This window comes from Nanorana parkeri, unplaced genomic scaffold, assembly GCF_000935625.1.
Source record: "Nanorana parkeri isolate BGI_ZX_2015 unplaced genomic scaffold, ASM93562v1 scaffold117, whole genome shotgun sequence".
Classification (NCBI taxonomy): domain Eukaryota; kingdom Metazoa; phylum Chordata; class Amphibia; order Anura; family Dicroglossidae; genus Nanorana; species Nanorana parkeri.
This window is the reverse complement of record NW_017306385.1, coordinates 729,468-742,825: the sequence shown is the minus strand read 5'-3', so window position 1 is coordinate 742,825 and position 13,358 is coordinate 729,468. Positions and strand designations below refer to the sequence as shown.

General features: G+C 44.3%; 1 protein-coding gene across 1 annotated transcript in view; it reads left to right on the top strand.

Annotated features, from left to right (window-relative positions):
* MTBP (MDM2 binding protein) overlaps positions 1–13,358 on the top strand; it is a 55,405-nt gene that overhangs the window by 2,265 nt on the left and 39,782 nt on the right. Inside the window, exons 3-5 of the mRNA XM_018553340.1 lie at positions 1,113–1,186; positions 2,108–2,259; positions 11,688–11,746. Coding sequence (XP_018408842.1) covers positions 1,113–1,186; positions 2,108–2,259; positions 11,688–11,746 — 285 coding nt within the window. The remainder of the gene's footprint in view (positions 1–1,112; positions 1,187–2,107; positions 2,260–11,687; positions 11,747–13,358) is intronic.

Genomic DNA, 13,358 nt, shown 5'->3' with positions numbered 1-13,358 from the left:
GTGGCAGTGAGTTCCAGACCCTAACTGATCTTACTGTAAAGAACCCCCTTCGCCCCTTGGGCTTGAATTTTTTTTCCACCAATTTTAGGTGATGGCCTCCTAGTTTTTGTAATGGAGTTAATTTTAAACAGTTTATCGCTAATGTTGTTACCACCATTAAACATTTTGTACATGGAAATCATATCCCCCCTTAATCTCCTCACCTCTAATGTGAACATGACCTCCTCCTCACCTCCTGTTTGCAAACATGAAGTTTGGCAAAATTTTGCTTCCGTTCGCGAACTCCGCATCAGGTGACGAACACGACCGCGGCCATCTTCCCTGCTCTGACATTGGTCGTGTCTTCCTCTAGTCGAGATCGCGGTCTGATCTCAGTTTGATTCTGTTCACGACCAGAATCGTGGAACAAATTAAGTTCGTGAAGCGAGGTGCCACTGTACAGGCAAAACAAGTTTCATTAACTTCTAGAGCAGTGGTTCTCAACCTGTGTAACCTCAGGACCCACATTTGTCCTTGGTCATTAAGTCGCGACCCAAGTCGCACTGCAATGGGACGCACGGCATTGTGGTACCACGCTGTGTTGAGGTGCCATTCAAATAAATGGCAATGCAATGCACCTCGTACACCAGAACGTGTCGTAGGTGCGAATGCATGGTAGAGTGCATTAATCGCACAGTGGCGTAATGGTTAGCGCTTCTGCCTTGCAGCACTGGGGGTGCCCGGTTCGTATCCCGGCCAGGTCACTCCTGCACTATCCAGGTCACTATCGGCAAGGAGTTTGCAGATAGTTTGCAAACGATTGTGCTTGCGTGGGTTTCTCTGGGTACTCCGGTTTCCTCCCACACTCCAAAGACATGCTGGAAGGTTAATTAGCTCTCTAAATTGGCCCTCATGTGTATGTATGTGAGATAGGGACCACCTTAGATTGTAAGCTCCTTCAGGGCAGGGACTGATGTGAATGTGCAACTATGTAAAGTGCTGTGTAAATTGTCAGCGCTATATAAATACCAGTAATAAATGTATACCCCCAGCTATCATAGCATTGTAACAACTACAATATAATTATAGTAAGCCCGGTCATCACCATCCTGTCACTTTTTAAATTTTTTCAGCTTGTTCCCTTTCCGGAGATCCAGGAGTAAGAAAATGGTTCTTTGCTCTCCAGCTTGCCTATGGCTCCTTTCAGGTAAGAACTGCCCATGTATGAAAGATCCCCATAGGCAAAGGGTAGCAGCAGCTTAAAGGAGAACTATGGGGTCAGTGCTTTTCCCCATAGTTCTCACCCCAGGGTCATGGGAGGACACAAACTAGCGTCCTCCCGTCACCCAAAGCTCAGTATACCGTGAGCTACAGCTCGTGGTATACTGAGACCGCCGCAGCCGGGAAGGATCCCGACATTACTGTCTGGATCAACCCAGCTGCGTGATGACAGCTGGCTCTACCTATCTAGAGGCAGAGCCAGCTGTACCCTCCCCCGTCCGGTCCGCCAGTCAGCGCTGGAGGATCGGAGCGGTGAGGGGGGATCACTGCAGGGAGCCGTGAGTGACCGTTACGGCTCTCTGCAGGGAGATGATCGAGACGTGAGCGAGCAATGGTATGTGTTCGCTCACTTCCTGATCTATTGAGCTGACGTGTGACAGTTTCATTGTCACGCGTCCGCTCGAACTATGAGGCTGAGTGATTTTCACTCGCCTCATAGTTCTCCTTTTTTAAAACACAACTGAACATGTATATGGCAGCTGTTTCACTTCTCAGCCCCCCTCTTGTCTGTTCATTGGATTTCTAGGTAAATGTCACTGTGCTGGTGTCACCCAGGCCCTTCATGCCAAGTACAAGTATGCCTGGTTGCTTCACTGCAAGCATTTCTACTACTGCTTTTTATTTAGGGCAAAGCAGGTTTGCTTTAATCCCCTCCCCAGCAGTATGTACTCGCTTTTCCTTCGCTCGCTCACTGCTCTGTTCAGTTGAGGGAGCTACTAAAGGAAATGTCTTGTACTTCTGGCTATGGAGGAGCATGGGATTTAGAGCTTTTGTGTATATTTTCTCTCTTTATTGTGGTCCCGTCCAGTGTTATTTCTTCACCTTCATCTTGTATAAATCTCTTCAGTTCTCCAGTTGTGATTGGGAAGATCTGAGTCTGGTGACATCGCCTGATGATGGATCGGAGCCTCCTCCTTGTGCTATTGATGAATGTGTGTGTGCTCTGCAAAGCTCAGAGGAAGATGATGAAGACAGCAGGGACTCTGTGTCCCAGACCAGGTATGACTTGGGTTGTGTATGAAAGATATAAACTGGCACACATTATCTTTAAAGCAGAACTCCAGTCAGAAATAACAAGATTAAAAATGAATAGACTGTAAAATAACAATCAGCTTTTACTGGAATATTAAAGTGAAACTAAACTCAGGAGTTAAACCTTAAAAATACATTCAAGTATCCTAACTATTAACATAAATGTATCTTATTTGTGTATCACATTTCTACAGCAAACAGGGGAGCATAAGGAGTTACGCGAAAAAACTTCTGATATATAATATAATACACCAAACTCCAGGGTTTCGACAAAACTTATCAAGAATCGGAGTATCCCCTAATTTTAAGAAATCCCTTTCTCGGAGCTGGTTTAGTAAACAGGTATAACATGTAAATTTAATCAAAAAATTCATTTAATTGTAAAGAAACGGATATAAACAAAACAATACATCCATAACAAGACATTAAAATCAATTAAAAAACTTCCCTTGAACAAACAGTAGTTAATAGTGACACGGAGGATCTACAAGCCAGCTGGTGTAGCAAAGACCTGATTAACACAGATACATGCACTGTATTTCATATACGGATACAGAGTATCCAAAGTTACTCACAACTCATACGGTTTAGGGAGAGACAGTCCTGCTCGGATCCCTCAGTGCTAGATGGTTGAATAGTGCTTCACTTCAAAGAGTGTGTCCTGTAGCTGTGGTTTAGGATTCAGAGAGAGGGGTATGTTGGTAGGGCTGAAACGATGTAAGCGCCCTTCCCTTTCCCCTTGCTAGGGGCTCTCACTGACCCGCGAACTTCGATTTAGATTGCAGAAAAAATATATGTGCGGCCGCACAATGAAACAGCAGACAGCAGCAACGGTAGAAGTGGGGGTCTCCACGGTGAGAGATTCCAGGTACACCAGGTACTGCAGAAAGTGCAGTTACCACAAACGGTCATCAGATCTGTTCAATCAAACTGCTGGAGGGTTCCAAGTCAGCTGGGCTCGCACCAAATGGAACCGCCTGTGCTCCGTCTCCACACTTATAAAACCAGCCGGGATATGCATCTACCAGGACTGGCGTGTGGGATGAGTAATTTCGAGTGTCCAGGGAAGTGGTAGACACACGTAACCCTGACGCGTTTCCTCCCACAAGGGGACTTCCTCAGAGGGGCGTGTGCTGTTAGCTCTTGCAAGGATGTATTAAATAGCTGGTTAATGAGGCTAATAGGCTGCCGGATATCACACAGTTAGCGAGCCATATCGTTTCTCAAAAAATACTAATGATGTTGCACATATTTTGGTATACTACAGTGGCACCTGTCGAGCCTTAAGTAAGTAAATAAAATCCTAGATCCCTTTACCCACATCCAGTCACAAGTACAACTATACTTTAACTGATTTATGATAATAGAAAAATGGCCTTTAGACATCATATAACATCATATACAAAACATCATATAAACCTATACGGGCTAGAGAGAGACTCCTGATGTGAAAGGATCGAGTTTCGACGGGCTACTCATGGAATAGATGGTAGTAAGTAATTACTGCTGTTATAACTTGAGTCAACACATGTGTTTCAAAGTCATATAAAGAAACGTACGGGTAAGGGAAAGTAAGGAGTACCAGATAACCCAGCATGGGGGTTCAACCCCTAAAAAAAAAACCCAGAAAAAATTGTATCATCAGTCCAGACTCGACTACAAATGACATCAGGAGTCCCCTATATACTCCAAAATTATATATATATACAAACAATCCGGTAATTAAATAATTGACAGAAATGTAACTCAGGTAACCCCCTGTCGAAGGTAACCGGTTTGTAGCTCAAGGATAAAGAATATACTTGAATTAGTCGACTTCAATTATTAAAAACAAGAAGCATTATGTTTGGTGTACAGGTGGTTTCAGAGATAACAGCTAAAGTTAATCATATCGTTAAGACCTGGCGCCTGATGAGCCTCCGTCTGATGAATCCACCTGCACTCTCTCTATAATAGGGTTTTATCCCAATCCCCCCCACGTCTGGGTTGATGGACCCTATCCAAGCCAAAAAAGCGAAGTCTGTCGATACGTCCACTGTGGGTATCTACAAAATGTCTAACTATGGGGGACCTAAGGTCTCTAGCTGCTATATCCGACAGATGGTCAGATATTCTGTTCTTGAGCATGCGTTTGGTTTTTCCCACATAAAACATGTCACAATGACAGAGCATCAGGTAGACCACACCCCTGGTCTCACAGTTGACAAAATGGTGGGCCTTGAAGTTCGTACCTCCAGGGGTGGATATCTCTGCCCCAGTCTGGACGTATCGACAGAATTTGCACTTCTGGCATTGGAAGATACCCTTGTATTTGCAACAGGAGACAGGCCTACTCACAAAGTCACTACTGGTCAATTTGTCCTTCAACGAGGGACATCTGCGATAAGTGATGGTGGGTTTAGTACCCACATATCTAGAGATTCTCGAATCCCTGGTCAAGCAGTGCCAGTGTTTCTGAAGAATCTTTAATATTTGTGCATGTTGGTTATTATAAGTTAAAATTAATCTTACTGGGGAATCCTCTCTACCATTTTTATTTAATTTAGATGTATTTATATTGGTGTTGTTGGGTTTCCCAGGTCCACTTTTCACACGTTTGTAGGATTTTTTAAATATTTTGTTCGAGTAGCCCCGGGCCCGTAGCCTGAGTCTTAAATTGTGTGCCTCCTCTTTCAAAATCCTCATCATTGGTACAATTTCGTCTGACTCTCAGGTATTGGCCAAAGGGAATACTGTTTTTTAGACAGGAAGGGTGGGCGCTGTTGGCTTCTAAGATGGCATTGCCTGCTGTGGCTTTTCTGTATAGACTGGTGTAGAGGGTCCCTTCGACATCCTTGCACACTAGAACGTCTAAAAAGGGTAACCTATTACAGTCATGGGTGAAGGTAAATTTTAAATTCAAATCGTTAAAGTTTAATATATCAACGAAGTCTCTCAGGAGGTCCAAGTCCCCTGTCCACAGCAAGAGGATGTCATCTATGTACCTGTGCCAGGACGAGACGTGGCACAGGTACATAGAAAGATCCTCTCTAGCCCATAGGTCCTGTTCCCAACCCCCCAGATAAAGGTTGGCATAGGATGGTGCACACTTAGTCCCCATGGCTGTTCCCTGTAGTTGTAAATAGTATTGGTGGTTGAAAAGGAAGGCATTGTGGGTCAGGATAAATTCCAGGAGTCGCACTAAGAAAGCATTGTGCGAGCTTTCTGTAGTCCCCAGGGTAGCCAAGAATCTTTCAGTCATTTTTAGTCCCTTGGAATGTGGAATAGAAGAATAAAGGGCTTCTACATCGAGGCCCACCAGTAGGGTGCCAGGGGGTACTGTCAAACCCTGTATTTGAGAAATCAAGTGCGGGGTGTCTCTGACAAAGGAAGCCAGTGATTCTACATGAGGTTTAAGGAAAAAATCAACGTATGAACTGATATTCTCCGTTAGTGACCCACACCCGGAGACTATGGGCCTCCCGGGGGGGTTTTCCAAAGATTTGTGTATCTTGGGGAGGGTGTAGAGAACCTGCGTTCGTGGAAAAGGCACCCTCAGAAAGTCCAGTGTGCCCTTGTCTATGAGGCCCAGATCCAAAGCCTCCTGCAGTAGTATCTCAAGATTCCCTTGGAAAGATCTAGTTACGGAGGGTTCTATGGGACGGTACCAAGTGATATTTTCCAAAATCCTTAAAACCATCTCTGTATAATGTTCATTGGTCATGATGACCACATTGCCACCCTTATCTGCCTGCTTGATCACTATACTTTTGTTCCTTTTTAAGATCTTCCAGGGCTAATCTTTCCGGAGGGGAGAGGTTATCCTCCTTGATTCTAATGGACACCCCTTTCTTAATCCCCTCACTCACCCTTTTAACAAAATCCCAGATATTAATATTCTGCGTCAGTGGCGGAAACGTCTTTGACTTTCGTTTGAAATGCTGTTTAGTAGGAGGGGCCTCAGAATCATCTTCCTCCTCATCGGAGATGTGTCCTTCTTCCCAAAGTTCCTGTAGGTCTCTAAGTGCCCTGTAGTCCCTCCTAGAAAAATCATTCCAATCATCAAGGATGCCACCCAGGGGTAAACCCTCCTTATCGTGCACCTGCTTCAGTAGAAGCCTGCGCGCGAAAAGGTTAACATCCTTGATGATTTCGAACCTGTCCGGTGGTGCCTCGGGGCAGAAGGTTAAACCCCTAGAGATCAATCTTAACTGCGTCTCTGTAAATTCATATGGACTCAAATTAATGACCTGTAGGTCATTTTTCATTATTGGGGTCGTTTGAGGAGATAATGATCCAGAATTGTTTTTTTCTTCATACTGGCCGTGTTTCGGGCAAGTCCCTGTGTTCTCATACTTCTTTCCGTCGGAGAAGGCGGGGCCCCCTCTCCCAAAGTGGGTGGGGGCCCCCCCTCTCCTAAAAAAGAAGAGGGGAAGTCATGTCTACCTCTATGTGATTGAGCTCCTCTCATCCTGGTCTCCATTCCCGGGTTATCTGAGGTATACAGGTTTACCATGTCGTATCTTCGAGTCCATCCATGTGGTCCCATTCCTCTGTTTTTGGGAGCGTGTATTATATTTCCATTAGGAGTCTCTCTCTAGCCCGTATAGGTTTATATGATGTTTTGTATATGATGTTATATGATGTCTAAAGGCCATTTTTCTATTATCAGTTAAAGTATAGTTGTACTTGTGACTGGATGTGGGTAAAGGGATCTAGGATTTTATTTACTTACTTAAGGCTCGACAGGTGCCACTGTAGTATACCAAAATATGTGCAACATCATTAGTATTTTTTGAGAAACGATATGGCTCGCTAACTGTGTGATATCCGGCAGCCTATTAGCCTCATTAACCAGCTATTTAATACATCCTTGCAAGAGCTAACAGCACACGCCCCTCTGAGGAAGTCCCCTTGTGGGAGGAAACGCGTCAGGGTTACGTGTGTCTACCACTTCCCTGGACACTCGAAATTACTCATCCCACACGCCAGTCCTGGTAGATGCATATCCCGGCTGGTTTTATAAGTGTGGAGACGGAGCACAGCCGGTTCCATTTGGTGCGAGCCCAGCTGACTTGGAACCCTCCAGCAGAGTTTGATTGAACATATCTGATGACCGTTTGTTGATTTCTTAAATTAGGGGATACTCCGATTCTTGATATATTATTTGTGTATCACTCGGCTGTAGATCCTCAAATCATCTCTGAATTGGTGCTGACACTGTCCTTCCTTCTGGAGGGGGGCTACTTTTGTTCACCATGGTCCTTGTGTGTGTTGTAAAGTAGTCACCGCTCCAAGCTCGCTCTCGTGATGGACTACAATCTCATTTGTATTGAGATTGTAGTCCATCACAGGAGCGAGTCACTTTAAATTTGTATTTATAATGAACAGCTGCTGATCAGATAGCCAGTAAATGTCATTAATGAGTGTCGGGTACATCACAAACGTATTTGAATCTCTAAACCCAAGAACAAAAATCTAAATCTATTTCATCTTACCAGTCCTTAGATGTGGTGGCTGCATTTGTTCTTTTTCAGCAAGTACATAAATACCTGTTGACCTTGCCAGAAATGCCACTTGTCACTTCCTGTGAGCTAAACTGAAAGCACAAACAATCCATTCTTTCTACTGTAAACTACCAATCCCCTCCCATGTAATGGAGATAATGACATGTTTGAAGTCCAGCCTGGGTGACTACCATGGATACAGTAGGGTGAGGGAACGTAGCCACCCAGGAATGTTTATTTTCAGGATTACTAGGTTAAAGTAAAGGAGGAAAAAACTAATTCAGGTGCCGCATCCAAGGACTTGTAAGCGGCAATATATTACAAACGCTTTGATCACAATCCAATTTTTCTTCAAAGCATCTATTCTCGTAGATGTATTTTGGTTTGCTTTCCACACCTGTGTTCACAAGAAGCTTTGGGATGTTTAGATCTGACCCTGGGGAGACTAATTTAACCACTTCCGGGACGCAATACGTCTATAGACTGCGGCCCGCAGAAGTGGTTAAAACAAGAACAGTTGTTCTTGTGCCGTTGGCTTCCCTGGGCTCCGCTGTCCCTGTGTGGTACCCGGGACCGGCTTGGTGGTTCTCCCCGCAACGATCTGAGAGAGAATCAGCGGCTTCCAGCCACTGGATCTCTCCTCCGATCACTGGACCCGGAAGTGATGTGTATTACATCACTTCCGGTGTCACTCGTTACAGTCTCCAGCTCTTAGAGCCAGGAGATGAAGCTGGAGAAGCAGATATCTGCTTCCTCGGCTTCTTTGGGGTCCCTAGGTGACATTTAGGTACTGAAAGACCACTGATCTTTCCATAAAGAGGACCTGTCACACACTCTCTGCTATTGCGTCCCAGAAGTCGTATTCCATTTTTTTAATATGATACTTAAATTTTTATTATTTTTAAACACTTTTTTTTTTTTACGCTAACCTTATTGCTATTACATAGGGGGCTAACAAGCTCCCTATGTAATGGCAATAAGGTTAGTGTAAAAAAAAAAAAAAAGTGTTTAAAAATAATAATAAAAATTGAAGTAACGTATAAAAAAATGGAATACGTTTTTTTGTTTTAAAGTCCACCGCCCCCCACTTGCACGCACATACACAAGTGTCGGTGCGCCTACGTGCAAAAACGACAATTGCGATACACATGTTACATATCGCTGCGAACGTCGGAGTGAGAGCAATAATTCTAGAGCTGTCAATTACTGTTAACACTAAACTGATGAGCAGTAAATGCATTTAAAATTTTCCCCATGGGAAATTTTGAGTGTTTTTTGCGGCTTCACAGGCAAATGCAATTTTAAGGCTTGACATGTTTGGTTTCTATTTACCCGCAGGGGTGTGGAAATGTAAAAAAAAATAAAAATTGTCAAAGGACTAAACCGGGGGCCCGATCTACGTGTCCCTCATGACAATCTACTTGTCCTGATACTGAAAAATTTATTTTACCCAAAACTGTATTTAGCAGTGCCAAGAAGAGCTTCTCATTGGTCAGTGACGTCAGGTGACCGTGCTGACCAACGAGTGCTTGCAATTTGCGAGCGAAATTCAGAACACATGGCACAGTTACAGATAGTGCACCCATATTGGCGGATGGGAAGGACCGTTCCCTGAAAGGTAAGTATAGCGGGAGTGGGAGGGGGCCAGATTTGAGCAGGTAATTCAATTTTTCCAAATTCCTTGGGAAAGTGAATTTACCCTTTAGGGCTGGTGCAGACTTGGGCGATCCTGTGCGGTTGCATGCAGCAGTTGCCGCGCGGCCCCATTGCTTTCAGTGGAGTTACATCCGTGTGTCAATCACTGAAAAACGTACATGTACCTTTTTTCGCAACACGCACCATGCAGTGTTTTCAATTGTGATTTTGTCTGATTGCACGGGCGGTATTGTGGCGGGAAACCGCGCAATCTGCCAGGCGTGACTGGGGTGCCAGTAGACAATAAAGGCACCGCCAGCGCGATCGGCGGTGGTGTGTGATTCTGTGACCGTTAGGCCATCCACACGATTTTGTGCACAATTGCCATGCGGTAACGGATCGCCCATTCCACTCACACACAATACCCCATGCATGCAGATGGTGGGTGCAGCAGGGTTTTTATTTATTTTATTATTTTGTAATATTGGTTATTTTTGATTCTCATTTATTTTTATTTTTTTACTTTTATCGCCTTTTATTTTTTTCCATTTTTATGTATTTCCATTTTTAATTGTCATTTATTTTTTCACTTGACTTTATTGCTATAATTACACAAGGGCTAACAAGCCCCTGTGTGAAAGCATTTGGAGGCGACAGGTTCTCTTTATTGACCCTGTCACCTCCAACACAGGAGTTCTAGCACATCACTGTGCTTGTTCTCCTGTGACAGGAAGGCTGCATTCCTGTATCACTGCAGAGAAGCGTTCTCTGCTCCGTGCTGTAACCTAATCTGCCTGTTCCCGGGTCCCCCACAAGGGGGGGGACCCCGAAGACCATGGCAGAAAAGAAGCCAGCGTGCAGCCAGAGGAAGCCGGGAGAGTTACATGGCCGCCGGAGATAGATAGGGAGGGGGAGGAGGGGAGTGAGATTCAGGCTCGTTACAAGTGATTTTGGACGGCTGTACAGCCGTTCAAAATCACTTGTAGGAAACGGCTCCCACACTACATTTAGCCGGGCTGCTTGCCCGCAGCTGGGCTAAATGTAGAAAAAAACAACTCGCCCGACCCGGTGTGACCCCGTCTTTTATATTTTACCAAAAAATTGGGTATTATCTTCTGTTTCTGTGCACTACATTTTAATTTAGCTTATTTTAGCCTAAAAATATTGGTTTGATAAACAATTGCGCAAATACTGTGCGACATAAAAAATTGCAACTAGCATTTTTTTTATTCTACAGGGCCTCTGCTTTCAGGACATAGATCATTGTTTGGGGGGTTTGAAGCTGTTTTCTAGCCAAAAATTTTATATTTTATCATGCGTGTGTGCAAATGTAAGAAATTGCTCTGGACAGCAAGTGGTTAAAGGAATGGCAGGTCTGATGGCTTTGTATATGTGGTAAAACCTTCTCATAGCTAATCATCAAAGCAGCGAAACATTGGTCAAATTTCAGCAAAGTCCTGCTGGCTTGCCTGAAATTCGACCAGTGTGTGGCCCAGTCGGCACCTCTCCGTTCGACAAAAGTCGACTTTTCAATCCCTTTTTGCAGAATAAGCAGGTACAGAGAATTATGGGGTAACCTTTTTATCCCATAGTTCTCTTTAGTGTCATGGGAGGACATATTCTAACCTCCTGCCCTTTCCCGTCTCCCCATTGCTCACTATATACCGAGATCGCCGCAGCCGGAACGGATCCCGACAATGCTTGACAATGCCGATAATGTCTTCCTTATATTGTTCAGCGCTGCACAAACTGTTGGTGCTATATAAATCCTGCATAATAATAATGATAATAGCTCAGCAGGGGAGATTCCTCCATCCATGCTGTTTTCAATGGATGGGGAATAGAAGAGTGTATGGCTAGCCTTAGGCCTTGTTCAGACCAAATGCAGAGCAGAACTGCATGAGTTTCTGCACACGCAGTGCAGTGGGTTGTGCTGCGTTTTTTATGCGTTCCGGGCCGTTTGTTATCAAAAAAACATATATTGTTTTAGTTTCCAATGGGCTTTCAGTGCGTTCCAGGCTTTTGCATGCGTTCCAGAGCAGGTCCAGACCAGGTAAAATAGGGCCTACTGCAGTTTTTTTACCTGCTCTGGAACTGAACGCTGCGATGTGAACTGGAGCTAAAAATACAATTGGAATACATTGGACGCAGTTTTGCTCCAGTCTGCAACTGCTCTGCTCCCGGAACGCGCTTGGTGTGAACAAGGCCTTAGATTTGCGGTTGGACAAAATTGTAGCATCTTGCATAACTGTTTTTGTTTTTCTATGTTGTCAGCTTGTATGAAGAATGTGCAGATTCCCTCCACCAGCTGGCCGACAAGCTTCCAGCACCAGGTAATGTAATAAGGCCTTCACTTTTATTTTTGAATGATGGTCATCTGATTTGGAAAGTTGTTTTTTATTTTTTAAATTCTAATTAGGAATGCACCATTAGCAGTTTTTTGGTATCGAATACGAGCACCCATATTTTTTTTTTTTTCCTGGTACTCGCCGATACCGAATACCGATACTGGGCGTCCCATTAAGGAAGCCAGGCGGCGTGTAATGACTCGCCACCCGGCTTCCCGATTAGCAGGGAAGCCGTCTCCATGCTTCTCGTCACTAGATGACGAGAAAGCATGGAGCCGGCTTTCTGGCCAATCAGAAACCCAAGCGCCATATATTGACATGGCACCCGGCTCTCTGATTGGCCCGGGAAGCTGGCTCCATGCTCCCCCGTCACGACACGGCGCCCGGCTTCCTGATTGACCAGCTTCCCAGCCAATCAGGAAGCCGGGCAGCGAGTCATTACACGCTGCCCGGCTTTCTGATTGGAAGTACAAATACTCGGCATCGCCACCAATACTAGTATCGGTGCATCCCTAATTCTAATTAATAGCACTTACAGGACAACACCAGAGAAAGCTTTTATTAACCCTTGCAGTGGGGCTACCCCTGCACTGCAACGGTTAAGTCCCCATTTGTGTCTAGGGACAAAAGTAACAAATTATACTCACCCGAAGCTCTGAGTCGGCTAGCTGTCGGTGCTCACTCCAGCCTGTTTCCTCTGCAGCAGTAGCAGCATTGGAATCCTCAGTGTCCTCACGTCTATACACTGTGCATAGATGCTGATGATTCACAGGACCTTAGACCACTACAGAGGAGGGGGAGAGACACTGGAAGGACTGGTCTAAGAAGAAGCCGGCTAGAAACTTGAAACCTAGAAACTTGCAGTGCAATGGGTAGCCCCACTGCAAGGGTTAATAAAAAAAATTCTTCTTTTAATTTCCATAACAAAATAGATCCTTTTGCACAAATATTTAAGAAACCGAGAGCAACAAAAACAATCATTGTATCCACTATCTGTTCAACAAAATATTGTCCTTATAAAAGCTCTATCAGGTTGGGTATATGGGCTTGGAGGTAGTCTTTCTAGTAAAGAGTTAAAATGACCACACACCTATAGATTATCTGCAGATTCTCTATGGTCAGATGGAAAAAGTGTAACAGATTCCTTCACCTATGCTAAACTGTGTGGCTGGAGGAATCTCCCACTGGTCCAAGCTTCAGTATCTTGCTAGTCGGCCCCGCTTGCTGGCAAAATACCTGGACAATCTGATTGGATGCAGGGAGGTATTTTGACAGCCAGCGGGGCGACTAGCAAGATAGTGAAGCTTGGCCCAGTTTAGCATAGAGGGAGGAATCTGTTGCCCTTTTTCCATCTGACCATAGAAAATCTGCAGATAATCTATAGCTGATGGCCAGCTTTATATGGGTGGTTTTTTTGTTTTGTTTTTTCAGTAATGCACCAAAAATGGAATTTTGAAACCGAAAATAAAAAAATGTGTCAGGCCGAAACAGATACCGAAAATGACTTCTTTTTTTCCCCAATCTTTTAAAAAAAATTACATATTTATTTTTTAATTCAAATTATTTAATTTTTTTTTTTTTTTTTTTTTTTTTTTTT